Here is a 19,651-nt window from a genome sequence, read left to right on the forward strand (position 1 = left end):
CCCCCAATGGCAGGAAAGGCACTGAGAAAACTTTGCCAAAGGTAAGGAAGCTGGGGGTGGTGGAGGCACTGGAAAATCCCCTTCTAACGGGGCAGAAGGAAAAGAAACAGGGAAAGCTCGCAAAGGTGAATTAGAAGAACGTATCTGTAATATCTGTTGAAGCATTCCCATAATATGCTGTATGTCAGAATTCCAGTTAGAAGAAGGAAGAGTTGGCTCTTCCTCTTCTCCCCCTTTTGCTACCCCCCCATCCTCTGTTACCCTGGCATAAATGGGCTCCATTTCAGATTCATTTTTTCCAAAATCCTCAGATGCCTTTCCTCCTGTGGCTACATCACCACGCTCTGAATCAGTCTCAAGTAACTCTAATGCCTGAGTGATAGAGCTACACAAGGTCCACAAATTTAGAGGTATAGTATCCCCTAACTGGTGAGCTCTACGCAGAGCTTTTACTACCTGTAACCATTCTCTCCAATTTAGCTGCACTGAAACCAGTAACAATTGTTGTTCAACATGGGCAAACAATCGCTTCAAAGTCTTTTCTTTCACTTCTACTTCTATAGACAGCAACAGTTCTTGAAGCAGCCACAAATATTCTGAGGCCAGAGAGGTGAATTCCCCATAATTTTCCCGTGGGTCCCCCTTCTGTACTTACACACCCGGGGTGCTCCCCCTCTGGTTCCTTGCTCTCTTGGAGCCACGGACCCTGCTCACTGCTCCAGTTGTTGGGGTCCGCGTGTTTCCTAAACAAAGGAATGAACACACAAGACAACACAGGACAAGACATACATGGCGGCCGCGCCGAACGGCACACACTGCTTTCTTTCATCCAGTCGTTTGTGGAATGTTGCCAAGTCACAGGGCATGTGTTGCTTCTCTGACCTTTCCTTGACTCACAAGATCAGTAAACATTGACCAGTTCCCAGAGCCCACTGCTTGCAGCTGGCTCCTTTGCCTTTCCTGTTTGCAGAGAAGGACCGTCCCGCTTTGTCTGCAAGAGCAGGGCTTATCGGGAATGTCTCGTTTGCGAGCACACAGTCCTCTACACATTATGGGGTTTATAACATACATATAAATAAATGTTTGAATATAACACAAAGGCCAAAGGAGAGAAGAAATAAAAAGTATACTACTTTAAGATTCTTATACTATACTTCATACTATAACTTGAAGATAATCTGTGATACATTAATATATATCCTATAAAGTCTAAAGCAATCAATAAAACAGAATCATAGCTAATAAACAAGAAAAGAGATCAAAAGAAGTCATAAAAATACTTAAATCAAATAAAAGTAGAAAAAGAAGCAAAGTGACAGATAAAATACAAATAGCAAGAGGACAGACTTAAACCCATACACATTGTCATATTAAATGTAAACCATATTCTTAGCCACAGTACCAGTCTCAATAAATTTGTAATGATCAAATCATACAAAATATGTTCCTTGTCCACAAAGGAACTAATTCAGAAAGATAATGGGAAAGTCTTAGTTTCTGGGAACCAAACACCAAATCTCTAAATAACTTACAGATTGAAAAAGAAATCCAAAGAAAGATTAGAACGTATTTTGATCTGGGCTGGGCACGGTGTTTCAAGCCTATAATCCCAGTACTTTGGGAGGCTGAGGCAGGTGGATCACTTGAGGTCAGGAGATCGAGACCAATCTCTACTAAATCCCAACTCTACTCAAAATAATTTTTAAAATTAGCCAGGTATGGTGGCAGGTGCCTGTAATCCCAGCTACTTAAGAGGTTGAGGCAGGAGAATCACCTGAACCCAGGGGGCAGAGGTTGCAGTGAGCCAACATCACACTACTGTACTCCAGTCTCAGCAACAGAGCGAGACATCGTCTCAAAAAAAAAAAAAAAAAAAAAAAAAGAAAGGAAAAACTTATTTCGATCTGAATAAAAAGTTGGAAAACCATAATATTTCAAATTTGTAAGATACAGCCAGAAACAGGCATTTTTAGTGAAATTGTATAAGCCCTAAAATATGATATTATTTAGTAAAAGAGAATGGTTCAACCAATGACCTTTACCTTTAACTTAAAAAAACTAGGAAACGCAGGAGAAAATAAACGCAAAATAAGGCAGACAAAAGGGAAAATAGAAAGCAAAAATTCAATTCAATTTTTAAAAATAGAAAATAAAAAGAATTGTAAAACTAAAAGATAATTTCTGTGAGAACATAAAAATGTTCTGTGGAGTGCCGGCGCGGTGGGCCTCAAGGCCTGTAAATCCCAGCACTTGGGAGGGCCCAAGGCGGGCAGATCACGAGGTTCAGGAGATCGAGGACCCATTTGCCTAAACACGGTTGTTGACCCTGTCTCTACTAAAAAAAATACAAAAAATTAGCCGGGCGGTGGTGGTTGGGCGGGCCTGTAGTCCCAGCTATCGTAGGGCTGGAGGCGGGAGGAAGGGCATGAACCCGGGGAGGCGGAGCTTGCGTGAGGCCGAGATCGTGCCACTGACTCCAGCCTGGGCGAACACAAGCCAGACTCCGTTCTCAAAAAAAAAAAAAAAAAAAAAAAAAAAAAAAGTGTGTGAGAAATAAATTTTTCTGGATATTCTGATATTGGCCGGTAATTCAGAAATGTCAGAAAAAAAATAGAGATAACTAGGGAAAAATAATTCTTCATTAATAAAGAGAGGAGCAGGTGCTTACAGACGGCAAAAGATTAAACAAATAATAAGAGAATGTTATGAACAACCTTATGTCAATAAATTCTTACAAGGTACAACAAAATAATACATCTTTGTATAAAAAAACACCAAAGCTCACTCTATAACAATAATCTGATTGATTGAGCCTGTGTTTAGTAAAACTTAAAACTGTAATAAAAATCCTTCCTACAAAAAAAGAACACCAGTATCACATGGCTTTTCACTGATTAGTTTACAATATAAGTAGAAATTACAATCATGTATCACTTAGGGATACATTTTGATAAATGTGGTCGTTGGGGCAATTTTTTTCATTTGTGGGAACATTCACAGAGTGTAAACTTACACAAAACTTAGGATGGGGGATAGGGTCCATTACACACTGAGGCTATAATAGTATGGCCTAATGTTCCTGGGCTACAAACTACAATTGCCTAACGCACAATATGTTAGGCAGTGTAACCAATGATATTTGTGTATTGTAACATAGGAAAAGGTATAGTAAAAAATACAGCATAAAAATTTTTTTAAAGGCACATCTGCAAAGGGACCCTTACCATGAAATTCAGTTTGCAGGATTGAAGTTGTTTTTTGGGATAAGTCAGGTGAGTGATGTGGGTAAGTGAACGGTGAAGGCCTAGAACATTTACTGGTATACTAGACTTTATAAACCACTCTACACTTAGCTTCACTAAATTTATTTTTTAAAATTTCTTTTATCAATAATAAAATTTAAGGCTTATCTACTGGTAGGGGCTTTATGGTTTTAATTTTTTAAACTTTTTGACTCTATTGTAACAAAATTAGGGCTTTAAAACAAACACATTGTACAGCTGTAAAATTTTTTTCTTTTACAGGCCTTATTCTTCTTTTTTTTTTTCCCAGTTTTATGGCATTTATTTTGGGCCAAATTTGGACTCCATGAAAGTGTTTATCACAATGTTGGACTTTGTAACAGTGTAAGCACAGTGTTTGTGTTGTTGTAAAAACGTTGAAACTTCCTCAGTAAATAAAGGGAGATATCCTTTTTTGTACCACCTGGCATTTTGGGTGAAAGGATAACAATTTTTTAAGGATCTTGGCCTCTCTGCGGTGATTGCATATATGGGGGGACCATGTAGGTTTTTGATCGATTTTCATCAAAAAGACCAGGTTTTTTCAATTTCATGGTATAATCACATTACAAAGCTGGGTGCCCACATTTGCCAACCCAGAGTAATAGGACATTTATAGATTTCCTTTGGATTATTTCTTTATGAATACAATTTATCTATTCATTAACTTGTTAATAACCCACATGATTGGTCATTGTATAACCTGAGTGTTTTAACTTATAAAATAGTATACTATTGGCCTTTTTATTGTGTAATGTGGCCACATGAAGTGTTCTGTTGTGTTTTATTTTCTCAAATAAATCCTCCTTTAAAATGCAAGTAAATATGTAGAGTTGTGCAACCTTCACCACAATCAACTTTACAATATTTTCATCACTGCAAATGGAAGCCCCATTCCCATTTGTGATTATTCCCCATTCCTCTTCAACCTCCCCTTCCTGATCTCTCCCTACTATCAGCCCTAGGCCATGACAATTGCTGATCTACTCTGTCTCTTTAGATTTGTCTGTTTTGGACATTCCATATAAATATATATGTGATCTTTTGTGACTGGCTTCTTTTCTGCATCACAAGTTGAAAGTTTGTCCATGTTGTAGCATATATCATCAGTATTTCATCCAGTTTTTAAGTTGTCAAATACTATTTGACTTGTTTCCATTTTTGGCTATTGTGAATAATGATATTTGAACATTACTATGTAAGCTTTCTTATGGATATATGTTATCATTTAAGTATGTACCTAGAAATGGAACCACTGGGTCGTATGGTAAGTCTGCTGAACACTTTTTTAAAAAAAATTTTTATTATTATACTTTAAGTTCTAGGGTACATGTGCATGACGTGCAGGTTTGTTACATATGTATACTTGTGCCATGTTGGTGTGCTGCACCCTTTTACAGCCTTATTCTATAAGCTTTTTTCTATTTTTAAATTTTAAAAAATGTTTTCCTTACTTTTAGCCTTTTTTGTTAAAAACTAGGACATAAACATACATTAGCCTAGGTCCATACAGGGTCAGGATCATCAATATCACTGTCTTTCACTTCCCCATCTTGTCCCACTGGAAGGTCTTCAGGGGCACTGATTCGCAGGGAACTATCATTTCCTATGATAACAATGCCTTCTTCTGGAATATCTCCTGAAGGACCTGCCTGAGCCTGTTTTACAATTAACTTTTTTTTTAATAAGTAGAAAGAGCACACTCTAAAATAACAATAGTACAATAAATACATAAACCATTAACAAGTCATTTATTATCAGTATCAATTATTATATATTATACATAATTGTATATGCTATGCTTTTATATGACTGGCAGGTCTGTTAATACCAGCATTACCACAAACACATAAGTAATGAGTTGTGCTACTACATTACAACAGCTGCGATGTCACTAAATGGTAGGAATTTTTCAGCTCCATTATAATCTTATGGGACCATATATGCTGTTCATTGTTGACTGGAACATTGTTACGCAGCACATAACTGTGTATGCTTTCTATACAAATTCTTCCAGAAAATTAAACATGATGGAATACTTCCCAGCTCATTCTATGACACTGGCATTATGCTGATCAAAACCAGACTAAGACATTATAAGAAAAGAAACCTACAAAATAATATTCCTCATGAAGACTGATGAATTTCCTAACAAAATGTTACCAAATCAAAACCAAGAATACATAACAAGAGTAACATATTGTGAAAGGTGGGATTTATCCCAGGAATATAAGGTTGGTTTAACTTAGAAAAATAAAAAAATAAAAAAAAAGCCTGATGTGGGGCAGGATCTTCTAGGATGACAGAGTGAGCAATCTGGCAAATACTCTCCCACAAAATGCAATGTTAAAACCAGACAAAATGTGCAAAAACAACCATTTCAGAATGTGTGAAGTAACCAAAGGCACACGATAAACTGAGAAGCAGTACTTCAAGAAAACTACTGAGCCTTAGTAGAAATAGTAGGTGTCCATAAAGTTTTAGCCTGGAGCTGTCCCTTCCCTCCACCAGCTACACCAAACATGAAAAAAAGAGAGAGGGTGCATATCTAGAATTAAAGAAGTGATATAACCACCAACCTTACAGAAACTAAAAGGATTTCAAGGGTATACTATAAACAACTTCATGGTAACAAATCATGCAACTTAGATGAAATGGACAAATTCCTAGAAAAACACAAATCACCACAACTGACACAAGAACAAACTAGAAAATCTGAACAGACCATAACAAGAAAATGAACTAGTAATTAAGTGTTCTCACTAAAAAAAGTCCACGTGCAGATGGCTTCACTGGTGAATTCTAAGAAAAACTTAGAAAATAAATAATACCAATCCTCTACAAATTCTTACATAAAACAGGAGGAAACACTTTCAACTTATTCTATGAGGCCAGTATTACCCTGATACCAAAGTCAAACAATCACAAAGAAATAAAAAATTCAGACAAATATTCTTAATATAGACACAAAAACCATTAACAAAATATTAGCAAACCAAATACAACAACATATGGGGAGCACTATACACCAAGCAGTTTTTACCCCATCAATACAAGGTGGTTTGACACCTGAAAATAAATTATTATATATTAACAGGTTAAAGGAAAAAAAAATATCATAATTTCAAGAGGCATGGAAGGAGCGCTTGACAAAATTCATGATAAAAACTCTCACTGCTAAACAGAAGAGAACTTTCACAACCTGATAAAGGACGCTTACAAAAACACCTACAGCTAACATCATACTTACTGGTGAAAGACTGAATGCTTTTTCCCTAAAACTGAGAAGAATAAGCACATCTGCTCTTGCCACTGCTATTCAGCGTTGTACTAGAGGTTCTAGTACAACTTCTAGCGAAGTTAAGCAAGAAAAGGAAGTCAAAATTGCTCCCTGGCCTTTTGGCTAAGATCACGTTCAAAAGAAAAAAAAAAAAAGGAAGAAGAAGAAGGAGGCATCCAGATTGAAAAGAGAGGTAAAAATATCTTTACTTACAGACAATATATTCCACCATGATTTAAAAAAAAACCCTACTCAACTATTACTAGAACTAATAACGAATTTGTCAAGGTCAAAAGATATAAGATTCATATACAAAAATCAATTGTATTTCTATACACTACCAATGAATAATCCAAAATGAAATTGGGAAAGTAATTCCATTTACAATAGCATAAAAAGAATAAAATACTAGGAAGAAAGAAACAAGGCTTATATCCTGAAAACTATAATACATTATTGAAGAAATTTAAAAAGATGAAAGAGGAAAAACATTTTATGCTTGCGGACTGGCAAACTCACTATGCTATAGATAGATAGCAATTCTATCAAAATTAATCTATAAATTCAACATAACCTCTTAAAATCCAAATAGATTTGGTTTCTGGTTTTTGGTTTTGTTGCAGAAACTGACCAGCAGATCCTAAAATTTATATGGAAATGCAAAGGATTAAGAAGAGCCAAAACATTTTTGAAAAAAAAAATGTTGGACTAATACACTTCTTTGATTTCAAAACTAATAATAAAGCTACAGTAACCATGACAGTTTGTTACTAACATAATCAACAGAACAGAATTGAGATTCCAGAAAAAAAAAAATCCTGTATTTACAGTCACCTTTTCTGACAAAGGTGCCAAAGCAATTAAGCAAGGAAAGAATATTCCTTTCCAAAAATGTAAATAATGGATTCAGACCCTTACCACACCCAACACATAAAAACTAACTCAAAATGAAACATAGACCTACATGTAAGATCTAAAAGTATAAAACAGAAGAAAATCTTCATGACCTTGGGTTAGGCAAAGATTGGTTGGTTTTGACACCATAAGCACAATTAATAAATGAAAAAATTAGTAAGTTGGACTTCATCAAATTAAGCCTTTTGCACTTCAAAAAGGTACCAGTAATAACATGAAAAGGGTAAACATTTCACCAAAGAGTCACAAATAGCTAACATGCACATGAAAAGATGCCAAAATCATTAGTCATTAGGGAAATGCAAACTAAAAACATGAGATACTACTACACACTGACTAGAATGGGTTAAATTTTAAAAGACTGACTGTATCAAGTGTTGGCAAGGATGTGTTGCAATGTTCACCCATTGTTGATGGGAACATAAAATGATACAAATACCACTGGAAAATAGTTCGGTAGTTTTTGTAAAACTTAAACATGCAGCTAACACATGATCCAGTCATTCCACTTGCACCCAGGAGAAATGAAGTATATGTAAAAACAAAGACTTATACATGAACTGTCACAGCAGGTATATTTGGAATAGCCAAAAACTGGGGGGAAACACCAAATGCTCATGAACAGGTAAATGAATACGTTGTGCTATGTCCATACAATGAAATACTACTCTGCAATAAAAAGGAATGAACTATAGATATGGGCAACAACCAACATAGATGAATTTCAAAATAATTAAGCTGAGACAGCAACACAAAGCAGATCAGTGGTTGCTTTGGGATAGGTGTAAAGGATGTGAAGCAATAGAGGGAAGGGATTACCAAGGTACCCAAATAAACTACCAGGGACAATAAATGTGTTCATGTGTCATTATCTTTGACATTGTCAAAAGTTATTAAAGTGCATATATTCATTATCATAGTTAAATAAGTTTAGTTTATTTTATGCCAATTGTACATTCATAAAACTGTTTTTAAAAATGTATCTCAGAACAAAAAAGAACTATTATGTGGCATTACAACTCTCCAGGCAAGAAAGAATGATGTCATAGACTGGGATGGAGCCCATAGAAACAGAAATGTAAGTAGATAATTTTAAAGTTTATTAAAATACAGAATTGACAACACCTTTTTGGCGAAATGGATATTGAGAGTTGAAGGAAAGGAAGGAATCAAGGACAACTTTTATATTGGCTTTGGCAACTGAGTGAATAGTGGTGCCATTTACTAAAATAAGGAAACTAGGATAGTATGACAGATTCAAGGTTTCTCATCACATCACCAGGAGTGGGTCAAACTGGTTTTACAAGCTTAATAGATTTTAAAACAACAAATTAGGGTTCACAGAATTCCCTGTTACCCACAGTTTCACTTTCTGTAGTTTCTGCTTTCCATGGTCTACAACCCACAGTCAATCGTAGTCCACAAATAGGTAAGTACAGTTTATATAGTAAGATACTTTGAGACCAAGAGAAGAGACCACACTCTTATAACTTTTAACAGTATATTATTATAATTGTTCTATTATTAGTTATTGTTGTTAATCTATTACTGTCCCTAACATAAATTAAACTTTACCATAGGTATGTATGCATACAAGAAAACATAGCATTTATAGGATTTGGCACTGTCTGCAATTTCGGGATTCCACTGGGGGTTTTGGAACGCATCCCCTGTGGATAAGGTGGCACTACTGTACTGTATCTACAGACATCTAGAAAATAAAAGTGGGATTCTATTCAACTACCACAAATGTGAAAAGAAATCACGATTTTGCAGAAAAGAAAACAGTAATTCATGGAGATTACAAAATGTGCAAAATACCTTTGTCCAAAATAATTTTAAAACTAAATAAATGACTCTGGGAGGCTAAGTGGGCAGATCACTTGAGGCCAGAAGATTGAGACCAGCCTGGACAACATGGTGAAACCCCATCTCTACTAAAAATTCAAAAATTAGCCAATTGGCTGTGGTGACACACACCTGTAATCCCAGCTACTCTGGTGCTAAGGCACAAGAATCACTTGAACTCAGGAGGCGTAGGTTGCAGTGAGCTGAGATAATTGTGCCACTGCACTCCAGCCTGGGTGAAAGGGTGAGACTTCTCAAAAAATAAAAAATAAACAAATGAATTAAAGGTAGATGTTCACGTTATAAAATAATTACTTACACTATTTTAATTAAATAATATGTTTTACTTTGTGATTTTTTTTCTAGAAGTATTACTTAGGACTGTTTATATTTTAACTAAAATATTTCTGTCCATTAAAATCAAATTTCTAAGGGAAAGTACAGAATGCTACAACTTCTTTATTTCCTTCAGCATCTTTGCTTACCTGTTTAATCTTTCAAATAATGTCCCAAATTGTGTAGTTTTATGTGATGGACTGAGAACATCTTGACTTTTATTTAATTTGGAAAGCAAGGAATCAGAACAGTTAACATTACTGAGCTGAAAAAAAAAAATTGAAGAAACTGCCAAAATAGTAAATGTACATATATACAATTTAAATTATTTACCATAAAATGTCATGTAAATGAACTACATTTATATTTTAAAATTGTAAAAATAGTCCAAAAGAAAGTAATTTTACTACTTATTGAAAACAAAATAAATACTTTCCTAACAAAAAAAGTCAATACCAGTATTTGAGTCATTGTTAAAATAACAGAATTGATACTATGGTAAGCTAACCATTTTCTCCAAATTAAAAAATGAAAATAAAAGAACCAAAAAAACCACCGAGGACACGAGGATCTTGAATAACTATAAGTTAAATTTCTCTGACAGAAAATAATAATGTGTCCCAAGACACAAGAGCTATAATTATCTCAGTTCTTCCATTTACTGAGTAACTTTAGATTGCTACTTTAATTTTTCTGAATATCAACATTATTCAGTTCAAAAGGGGGAGAGTTTGTGAATATATAATACTATATTTTATTTGTTGAATATGTAATACTATATTCTCTTCTCTTTTGATTTCTTTCTTATTTTAAGGGATAATGTTTTGCACCTCTGTCACTCTCTCAGACGTATTAGTTAGCTGAGACATTAGTGTAAGCTCTCTCTGACTTTAGTACATTTTTTTCCAATTGATTATTGGAAATAATCAATTTGTTAATGTGGAAAGTACCCTATAAATGTAACTTACTATATTGGCCCAACACTAATCTATTCAACAATGATTTTTATCTGTCATACATTTGATTTATAACTCATGAAACATAGAAATGAGAAGTCCAAACACAACCAATGACAGAATTGTCAGAAAAAAAAAAAAAAGAGAGTCAAAAAAAGACACTGAAAGTCTTTGGGGGAAAAAAATATACTAAAGTCAGAGAGAGCTTACACTAATGTCTCAGCTAACTAATACATCTGAGAGAGTGACAGAGGTGCAAAACATTATCCCTTAAAATAAGAAAGAAATCAAAAGAGAAGAGAATATAGTATTACATATTCAACAAATACTACTTAACTAAGGATCAGGACACCCCAAGCCACTTTTTCTTCTAACTTGTTTTTCAACCCATTTTCTTTTGTATCTTATAATTTCATTGTAATTATTTTCACTTTTTTTGAAATTCCTCCAAGTACACTATTAAGTACTTCCCTAGTATTTCATGATGTGACACTATGATTGAAAAGGGACATTTTCTCTTTCCAGTCTTTTACCATGTTAAGTATAACATTATTTACCTCTCTGGAGCTCATCATTAACCTGCAGTCTATAATATGTATAGGCAAGAAAGTTAAGTAGAGATTGCACAGATGTTTTATCCTTTATCCTTAAACTATTTAATAGAGCAAGGATGAATTATAAGCTGATCTAGAATGCAGGATTTTGTCTTACGAAATATAAACTGAATGGGTAATAGAATGTCTTTCATTGCATCATTTGAAAAGTATTGGGCCTTTATAATAAGGCTAGCATGGGTCACAGAAATGTAATACTTCATTTTCCCTTATCTGGGAAGTCTTTAATAAAAACTTTAACAAAATGGAATTATATATAACTATCATATGGCATATATATAACTGATATGCTATAATATATAGCTATAATATAATTTCTAAAATTTAGAACTATAAATTAATTATAAATTGATTTATAAATAATATATAAATGTCATAAAACCACTGCATGCTAAAAATAAGATAAATTCAAAACTAAGCATTCCTATTAACAAGACATAGTGTTTACATAAGCATTTTCCTAATTACCGTTTAATTAAATTTCATTTTTAGTAGATTATTTCCTGGTATGCTTTATGACAGATGTATTTTAGAATCTTAATATTTACATATTTTATATTTTTAACTTTAGAGCACACAATGATTGAACAACATTTTAGCACTACATATCTCCACATATTTGTATAGTATTGATCAAAAAACAAACATAAAAACTTGTCATCTTTCAAATTACAAAAAGAATCAAGCCATCACAATTCACACTTTAAGACTACTATGACATCTCTGAAACTGTATATTGCTTTCACAGGACACTTTCCATATCATGCATATTGGGTCATCATGACATCACCAACTAATCAATTACAGTGATTATAAACATCAACTACTATATAACACACTGAACTACTTTCAATTCTACTATCAATAGTTTTCTAATAGAACGATAAATTCCAAGATTTTTTTAAAAAAACACCCCAGCTCTGAGATTCACAATCTTCTGCACTGCAAAGAATTAAGTTTTTGATCTAATGGGAATTATCCCTAATTTATCTCCTAATTTTTTTATATCTATAGCAATTCAAAATATAAATATTTTAAATCTATAAAAAGAGAAAAAAAGAGTTTCATGAAAATATAATGATATAAAATGCTAAGAAGTAATGATTCAAAGGTACCTGGTCATTCTGCTTTTTTTCATATGCAAGTTTCTGAGGAGTAGGTGCTATTCCAGGTGTGAAATTTAGTTTTGAAATATGTCTGTTAGAAGCTAACTCCACTGAAAAAGATGGTGGAGTGAAACTGCAGTTCTCTATTTTGCTGAACTGAGGGTCAAGCGTACTATATGAGTCCATGCCTCGTGACTACAGGAAAGAAGATAAAATCATTTACATTACCAAAATATGTAAACTAGAGAAGAGGAAAGTTAAAACAGTGAAATTAAAATAAGTGAAAAGGGCAGGGGTTACAAAAGAAAAAGTCCTAAGGCAAGGCAACCCATCAGTAATTGACAGAACTTACTAGGAAGAGAGTGGTTATCAGCGAAGGCTATATACTCAAGAGCACCTTTCCCTCTGCCTACCCTACTCCTGCTCCTCTCCATCCTCCATTCCTGTAGGCTACCTTCTAAAGACAGGAAATCTGACTTTCATTAACCCATAATCCAGGTGACAAGATTTCTAAGGGATTTTAGTATCATTGCCATTATCTTTCTGATCTAGCTTAACTCTGGCAATTCAAAGGAAAAAAAATGATAGCTAACAAAATGACATTAGATGTTAAAGTTTCAAGCTTTAATTATATTTAATTATAATCTATGCATTTTCTAATTGATTAAAATTTTATTTGCTAAGAAAATTATTTGCTATACTTTGAAAGCGAAATCATCTTGGGATCCACGTGATGGTTGGACATCACAATTTGATATAAAGTAATCTGGTTACTATGTTTGAACAGATGAATTGCTCAATAATCACGTGAACCCAAAGTAAGAATCCCTAAGTGAATTGTCCTTGGCAGCTCATCAGTAACAAGCAAAATCAAATGTTATGCAAACATAGGCCTAGTCACATTACCAGTAGTCCAAAGGGATTCTCATAAGCAATCAATTAAAATATTCTCAAGGCATAGATTTCCCACCAAGAAAACTTTTAAAAGAATTAAAGACTCAAAATTTTCTTTAAAATAATTTTCTCCAGTATTCAGACATTTAGATCATTAGGTGGCATGTCACAATTGCTGAAATAACTTATAGAATTTTTTTTTTTAAATCTCACCTGGACTGGGCCAAGATCTTCCTTGCTACTTAGTCTTTGATAGTTTATACTAATGAAAAGAAAATTGAGGTTAAAATATAAATGGAAATAAAATTGACTGTCCTTTCCTGTATTTAAAATTCATACTGTTCTACACAAAACACACAGAAACCTATGTAAATCATTACAGGGTCATAATATTACCAGTTTTATAAAAATTATATTAATACTAGAGATAGACATTTTTATGATAAGGTAAGTCAAAGTGTACAAAATCTGTATCATTTGATAAAGGTCTTAATCATTATATAATACTGTTAACAGCCAAACAAACAAAAACTGGAGGTAGAAGGTAAGTATTTTATACATTTTCCAGTGAGTAAAAGTGTTGATAATAACCAGTTTAAACATCTAATAATACAAATCCTAGCTAAAACCTACTTGGTTTCTGTATCATCAAGGCAGAGTTTAGAAGGTACACAGTGAGGCGACATTGGGAGTTCTAAATTATGCTTTCTTAGGGGCATTTTTATGCCTCTATTCATGTTCACATGGGTTGGTTTCCTCACAGTTTCTACAATAAAAAGTATATAATTATAATTTTAAAATAAGAGTAATAAAATCTTGTAAAAGTACTGCTTAATATATAATGTTCATTACATAAATGTACATCTAAGAAATTTTACTAAAATATTTACATTCTATCAGTGTTAATAAATCATTACAATATAAACAACTATCACAGAGACTTTAAAACATATTTTTCTTCATCATCTTATATACTCATTATAGGTGCCCTATTAATTTAGTTCTACTTTTTCTTCCACCAAGATTTCTCCGATCTCCAAACTATATTGGATACTATGTTATATATTCCCACTGTACTTTATATTTTCCCTTTCTCTGGTCAGTACTTTCACCCACTGTATTTTTGTGATACACCCACCTCAACTATATACATAGTTATAGTGTAGATTTTATATCTTCTTACAAAACCCTGCCTCAAGCCAGGCACAGTGGCTCATGCCTGTAATCCCAGTTACTAAGGAGGCTGCAGTTGGAGGATTGCTTGAGGCCAAGAGTTCAAGACCAGCTTGGGCAACACAGTGAAACCCTGTCTTTAAAAACAAAACAAAATAAAACACTTGCCTCTCTGGATAAAATACGTGATTTGGCAGTAGCCATCTGACTAAAGGTGAACCAATAATAGCATCCCATTCTGCTAGTTATAAATGAAATTGTTTCACTGTGAGATTGGTACCAGTAGCACAAGGCAACATTCTTACAGTGGAATTTTAAAATGTGGGACCAGAGAAACAATTCTCAGTATTTCCTTGGTGGCAAAACTAGAGGAGGTGAGTAATATTAGTTTCTTAAGGCCATGTTTCAAGCCTCAATGATGAAGACAGTCTGAGAAAATAAAGTTAGTGATTGAAGTGAAAAAGAATCTTGATAGTATTCAAGTCCCTGTTTCGAGTCGTCTCTGAGGCCCACTGCACCATCACTCTTCCTGTTAAAGGAGTAAAAGATACCTGTTTTGAATTTCTGTCATTTGCAGCCATAAGTCCTGACTAATAAAGTTTGCTTTCTGTTTTATCCTCAGCACCCAATAGAGTACTTACAGTGGGTACCCATTAAAAATATGCTGAAGAAATAAATGAAAAGAAAGTGCAGGGGTTCAGGACATTATCCCCAAATAAGACGTCCTGCTATTTAAGAAAACAGCAGAAGCAAGAAGGTTACTCTCAGCTTCCCCCTGAAGCAGGTCATAAAACCCTCATTTGAGAGGTGCCCTGGTTATACTTGGAAGAAAATAATATCCCTATCTCTGAAGACACAGGGTCACAAAGAAGAACCTGTGCAAAGAGGTCTTGCTAAGATCCCCCTTAGTTTATTACTATTAGATCATTCTTTTAAAATCCAATCATACTTCTCCACTTTTCATCAAACCTGACAAGAAAATACACAAGTTTAGCCATTTCTTCCAATCTTAAGATATTAACTTTCTTATCAAGGCTCTTGTGTCACATAAAACTTACTAAATAAATCTGTATGTTTTTATCCTGTTAATCTGTCTTTTGTTATTGAAGCTTTAGCCATAAACCTAGCAATGGATGAGGAAATATATTTGTATTACCCTACAACTGGGAATAAATAAAGGTAAATACATCAAAGAGATTTACAACAAAAAGTTTTATTCTCAAAGTCCATGAACAATGTATTTATTCCTTCTAGAGTATAACTCAATTTACTTGTGTAAACTGTTATCTATGGAGGGAGGAAAAAAATGACAGAGAAAGGAAATGAGGAAATATTAACAATACTCTGATGAATTTCTATCCCTTCCTGATAAATTGTCTTATTTTATGCTCTCATTTTAGCAGTTGTTTTAAAACTTAAATATCATACACAAGTTCCTCTGAGAGAGGAAAAATATACTCTAATTAAGCTTTTTATTTACTTGAAGAATCAAAATATATGACAAAATGGACTTTATTTTGCAGTATTAGACTGCTATGATTAACATCCCAGTAAAGTATAATAAATAATTCAAGTGATGACATAGGAAACTAGTCATTGAGGCAAAAATGTTTCCAGATCTTCCTTTCATACCTATCCTCTAAATATAAAGAATAGTTAATTTGTTGACATGTATTAACATTTATTCCCTGCTCTCTAGCTAAACTTTGGTAACTCCCTACCTGTATAGAATAATATAACTACTGTACTATAATAAGTTTAATGACACCTAATAAATTAGTTTTATATAACATATACACAACATAAAAATAAAAATAAATGGATTAAGCAACAAAACATTTTAAGCAGATATTAACTAGGCATCTAATTTAAGAGAGCAACCAAATTTTACAATTAATTTTCCACATGCTTTGAGCTCTAAAATTACAAACTAATGAGAAGGCTAAACATTATTATGATTACATCAAGTTCAAAACAGAATGCAACTGGAATGACTTACCAGGGATTTTCTTCTTGCAAGATATCTGATTTACCATATATAGGTTAAGAATGTCTAAGCTGACAGCAGAATTTTTGACAGGAGATAAAACTCCGAGTGATTTCATTTTGATTTTAACCTGTGTTTTCAAAATATTCCTAAAATAATTAAAATTAAAATAATGCAGCAAATATGTGGTTTTAAACAGAATTATAAATAATAAAAGCAATCCTGTTATTAAGTCTTTGACTTGATATTTTATATTTTGTGACATCTTTATATGTTTACAAATAAATTACAATTAATCATAACTTGCAGTTTGCCTAAAGACTAAATTTCACAGCCTTTTATGATCTTAAGCATAACCTTTAAAACAGAATGCTATAAAGCTATTCTCTGAAATCAAAAGATTAGAAATTATCTGTATATAGAAAGTTAAAAAAATCTAGTAACAGAACAACAATTCTGACAGGTCAAAATCTTGTTTTTCTACAAAGTATGCTATTCTGCAGATACAGAAGACCTTAAAAATACGCACAGCTGAGTGCCACTGAAAGTCAACAGAAATGAAGAAAAAAAAGCTATGTGCAAATTAATCTGCAACCAAAGCCAATTTCATTTATTTGTTATCCCTCCAGGACTCCTAGATGTTTGTTTTTTAACCAGACTTGCACATAATTATCACTTTATCCAGTTTTTATTTTCTTTCTGTTTGAATTATTATTCTTTCTTATTGCCATTCTTTATCTTTCAGGTTACATCATTAATTCATTTAAATAAAAATTAACTATTTAATATTTATCAAGCCACTATTATGTGCTAGATATTAAGACACTGTGAAAACATCTTCTCTTCCATTATAACTCATTATAACTTCTCTTCCATTACATAACTCATAATATAATGCTATAAATGTAATTATAAATGTGAAATTGTCAGAAATGAGAAAAAGCCAAGATGGCAAAATATTTAGTGCAAGTCATAATCTGAAGAGGTTATATATCATATTTATTTTCAAGAAGTTGAGGCTCTTGCACAGTAACATCTCAGAATATTGTTAATTATAACTTTTAAGTTTGTAAAAATCTTGTAAGAACTATAAGAGACCTGCTAATGATCACACAAAAAAAGTAAATGTCTTGTTTTACAAAATAAATAATAGATAAAAGGATTTGTTCACATTTCATTTGAGTGATCTGGAACCCCAAATTAGACTAAAATGTATTTTTAAAGACTACACTATGGTTAAGCAATGAAATAACAGGATCTTCAGGATGTAAATATTTTTCCCCCTTGAAACAATAACTCAGTCATTGCTAGATCTTATAATTGATTGTGTCCTGGAATTAAGAACTTGTTAGTTCATCTGTACAAAGTACAAAGGCACTGTACTTTGTGGTGGATAAGACCATAGTGAGGGAGATGATGACACAAATAAATACAACTGACTGTGACTGGGGATGGTATCAAATTCTAGGAAAGGTATGTAAATTATTGTTTGGGGGTAGGGTGGGTACAAGGAAGGGAGGAGGACAAGGAAGATTTCTTAGGAAATGGGTTCTAAGATAGATAGATGAGTCAAGCTATTCAAAGAGGGTAGGAATATAAGGTTCCAGGAATAAGGAAGAACACCACAAAGATTGTCAAAGGGACTAAGCCTTTATTCCAGGAAATATGTTGAAGAAGTCTGTCCCATATTCTCTAGCCATCATGATAGCATCTAATACCAGTTCCAAGAAAGAACAGAAGTATGTAACTAATTGATTCACTGGACAAGACTAAGCTCAATTTTTTTGTCAAGTCTCACTTGGTAAAAACAACTAGAAAACAATTTGAAAAGAATAAGAAAACTTTCAGAAACCAAGTAATCAAATTTTAACTTGAAAACAGTCATTAAAAAGGAACAACCAGAGAGACAGAAATAAAATCTGGAGAATGTACCAAAGAAAGAACAGAAAGAATTTGTTTCAAGATGAAAGGAATGGCAAACTGTGTAGGAGATGACAACATAATAAAATGAATTGGACTGACAAATATCCTTTCAATTGAACAACATAAAGTTCATTGTTGATGTTAGCAAGATGACTGAGAAATGAATGAGATACAATATAAAAGGGGATAGCTTGGGAAGGAAAAGAAAACAGAGACGGTCACTATCCTGCTTTTATAATATCACTCCATTTTCTTTAAACTTTACTACCTTTGATCATATTAACATTATTGGTTTTTTTTCTGTTTTAGAACTTTATATAAAGGAATCTTACTGCTTATATTCTGTGAGTTTCTTCTTTTGCTCAACATTGTGTATTTGAGATTCATCTGCATTAATTATATGCAGCTTATACATTTTCACTGCTATGCTATTACTTGGATATGCCATTGTTTGTTTAACCATTCTACTATTCTACTGCTAATGGATGTTGGGGCAGTTCTCTTTCCCTCTCCTTCCTTCCCTTTGCCTGTCTTCTTTCTCCTTCTCTCTCTCTCTGTTTGCTATTTCATCATAACAATGACTCAAGCAAATCTTGTACATATCCAAAAGGGCACATGTACAAGAGTTTCTTTGCTCAGTTGTAAGGCATATACATGCTCAACCTTACTATGGAATGCAATCAGTGTAATAAAAAAATAAAGACAAACTAAATGGAAGTAGTACACAAGCTATGACACCATTATTGTTCATCATTTATTAGGTAATAAATGATTATTTAAATTATAATACCAATACTCAGGTAGTGAGAAGTGGTCAGATTTGGGATACATTTTGGAACTAGAAGGACAGCAGGAATCAACAATGATCTTTAAATCTCTGACTGAGCAAAATGCATGGCTAATTAAGCTATCAACAAGGATGTAGAAGAACAAAGGAAGATGGCCTCCAGTTTCACTTAGGTGAATGTATTGGTGGTAGAAAAACACTTCAAGGTCATTGTTCTCATCAGACTGACAAAAATAAAAACATTTTTTTCTTTACCTTTTGCTTTCTCCTTTCCTGCTTGATCAGAACCCTGGACCTGAAAAAGGAAGCAGAATAAAATATAGAGTGATTAAAGAAATGACCTTTAAGACAATTGCCAGTTTAGCTTAATAGAAGATTTAGAGTTAAAATCTAAAAGTGTAGTATCATTGCATTTTTTTCTGAAAAGAAACTATAAAAATATTCTTAAAGTATTTACAGTATGGTTTCGCAAAATTTTCTTAGATAGGAAATCCAAGATCTAATTTAAAAAAACTGCATACTGATGATGAATAATTAAGTATAAAATAAAT

General features: G+C 33.2%; 1 protein-coding gene across 1 annotated transcript in view; it reads right to left on the reverse strand.

Annotated features, from left to right (window-relative positions):
- Positions 1-9,809: 9,809 nt before the first annotated feature.
- LOC108522028 (uncharacterized protein C12orf40-like) overlaps positions 9,810-19,651 on the reverse strand; it is a gene marked incomplete at its 3' end in the record, with an annotated part of 31,895 nt that continues 22,053 nt past the window's right edge. The window contains 7 exon segments of the mRNA XM_017862127.1: positions 9,810-9,925; positions 12,346-12,531; positions 13,444-13,492; positions 13,864-13,996; positions 16,403-16,524; positions 16,526-16,539; positions 19,356-19,395. Of these exon segments, the coding sequence (XP_017717616.1) occupies positions 9,810-9,925; positions 12,346-12,531; positions 13,444-13,492; positions 13,864-13,996; positions 16,403-16,524; positions 16,526-16,539; positions 19,356-19,395 (660 nt within the window).

This window comes from Rhinopithecus bieti, unplaced genomic scaffold (genome assembly GCF_001698545.2).
Source record: "Rhinopithecus bieti isolate Rb0 unplaced genomic scaffold, ASM169854v2 scaffold_64174, whole genome shotgun sequence".
Lineage (NCBI taxonomy): Eukaryota > Metazoa > Chordata > Mammalia > Primates > Cercopithecidae > Rhinopithecus > Rhinopithecus bieti.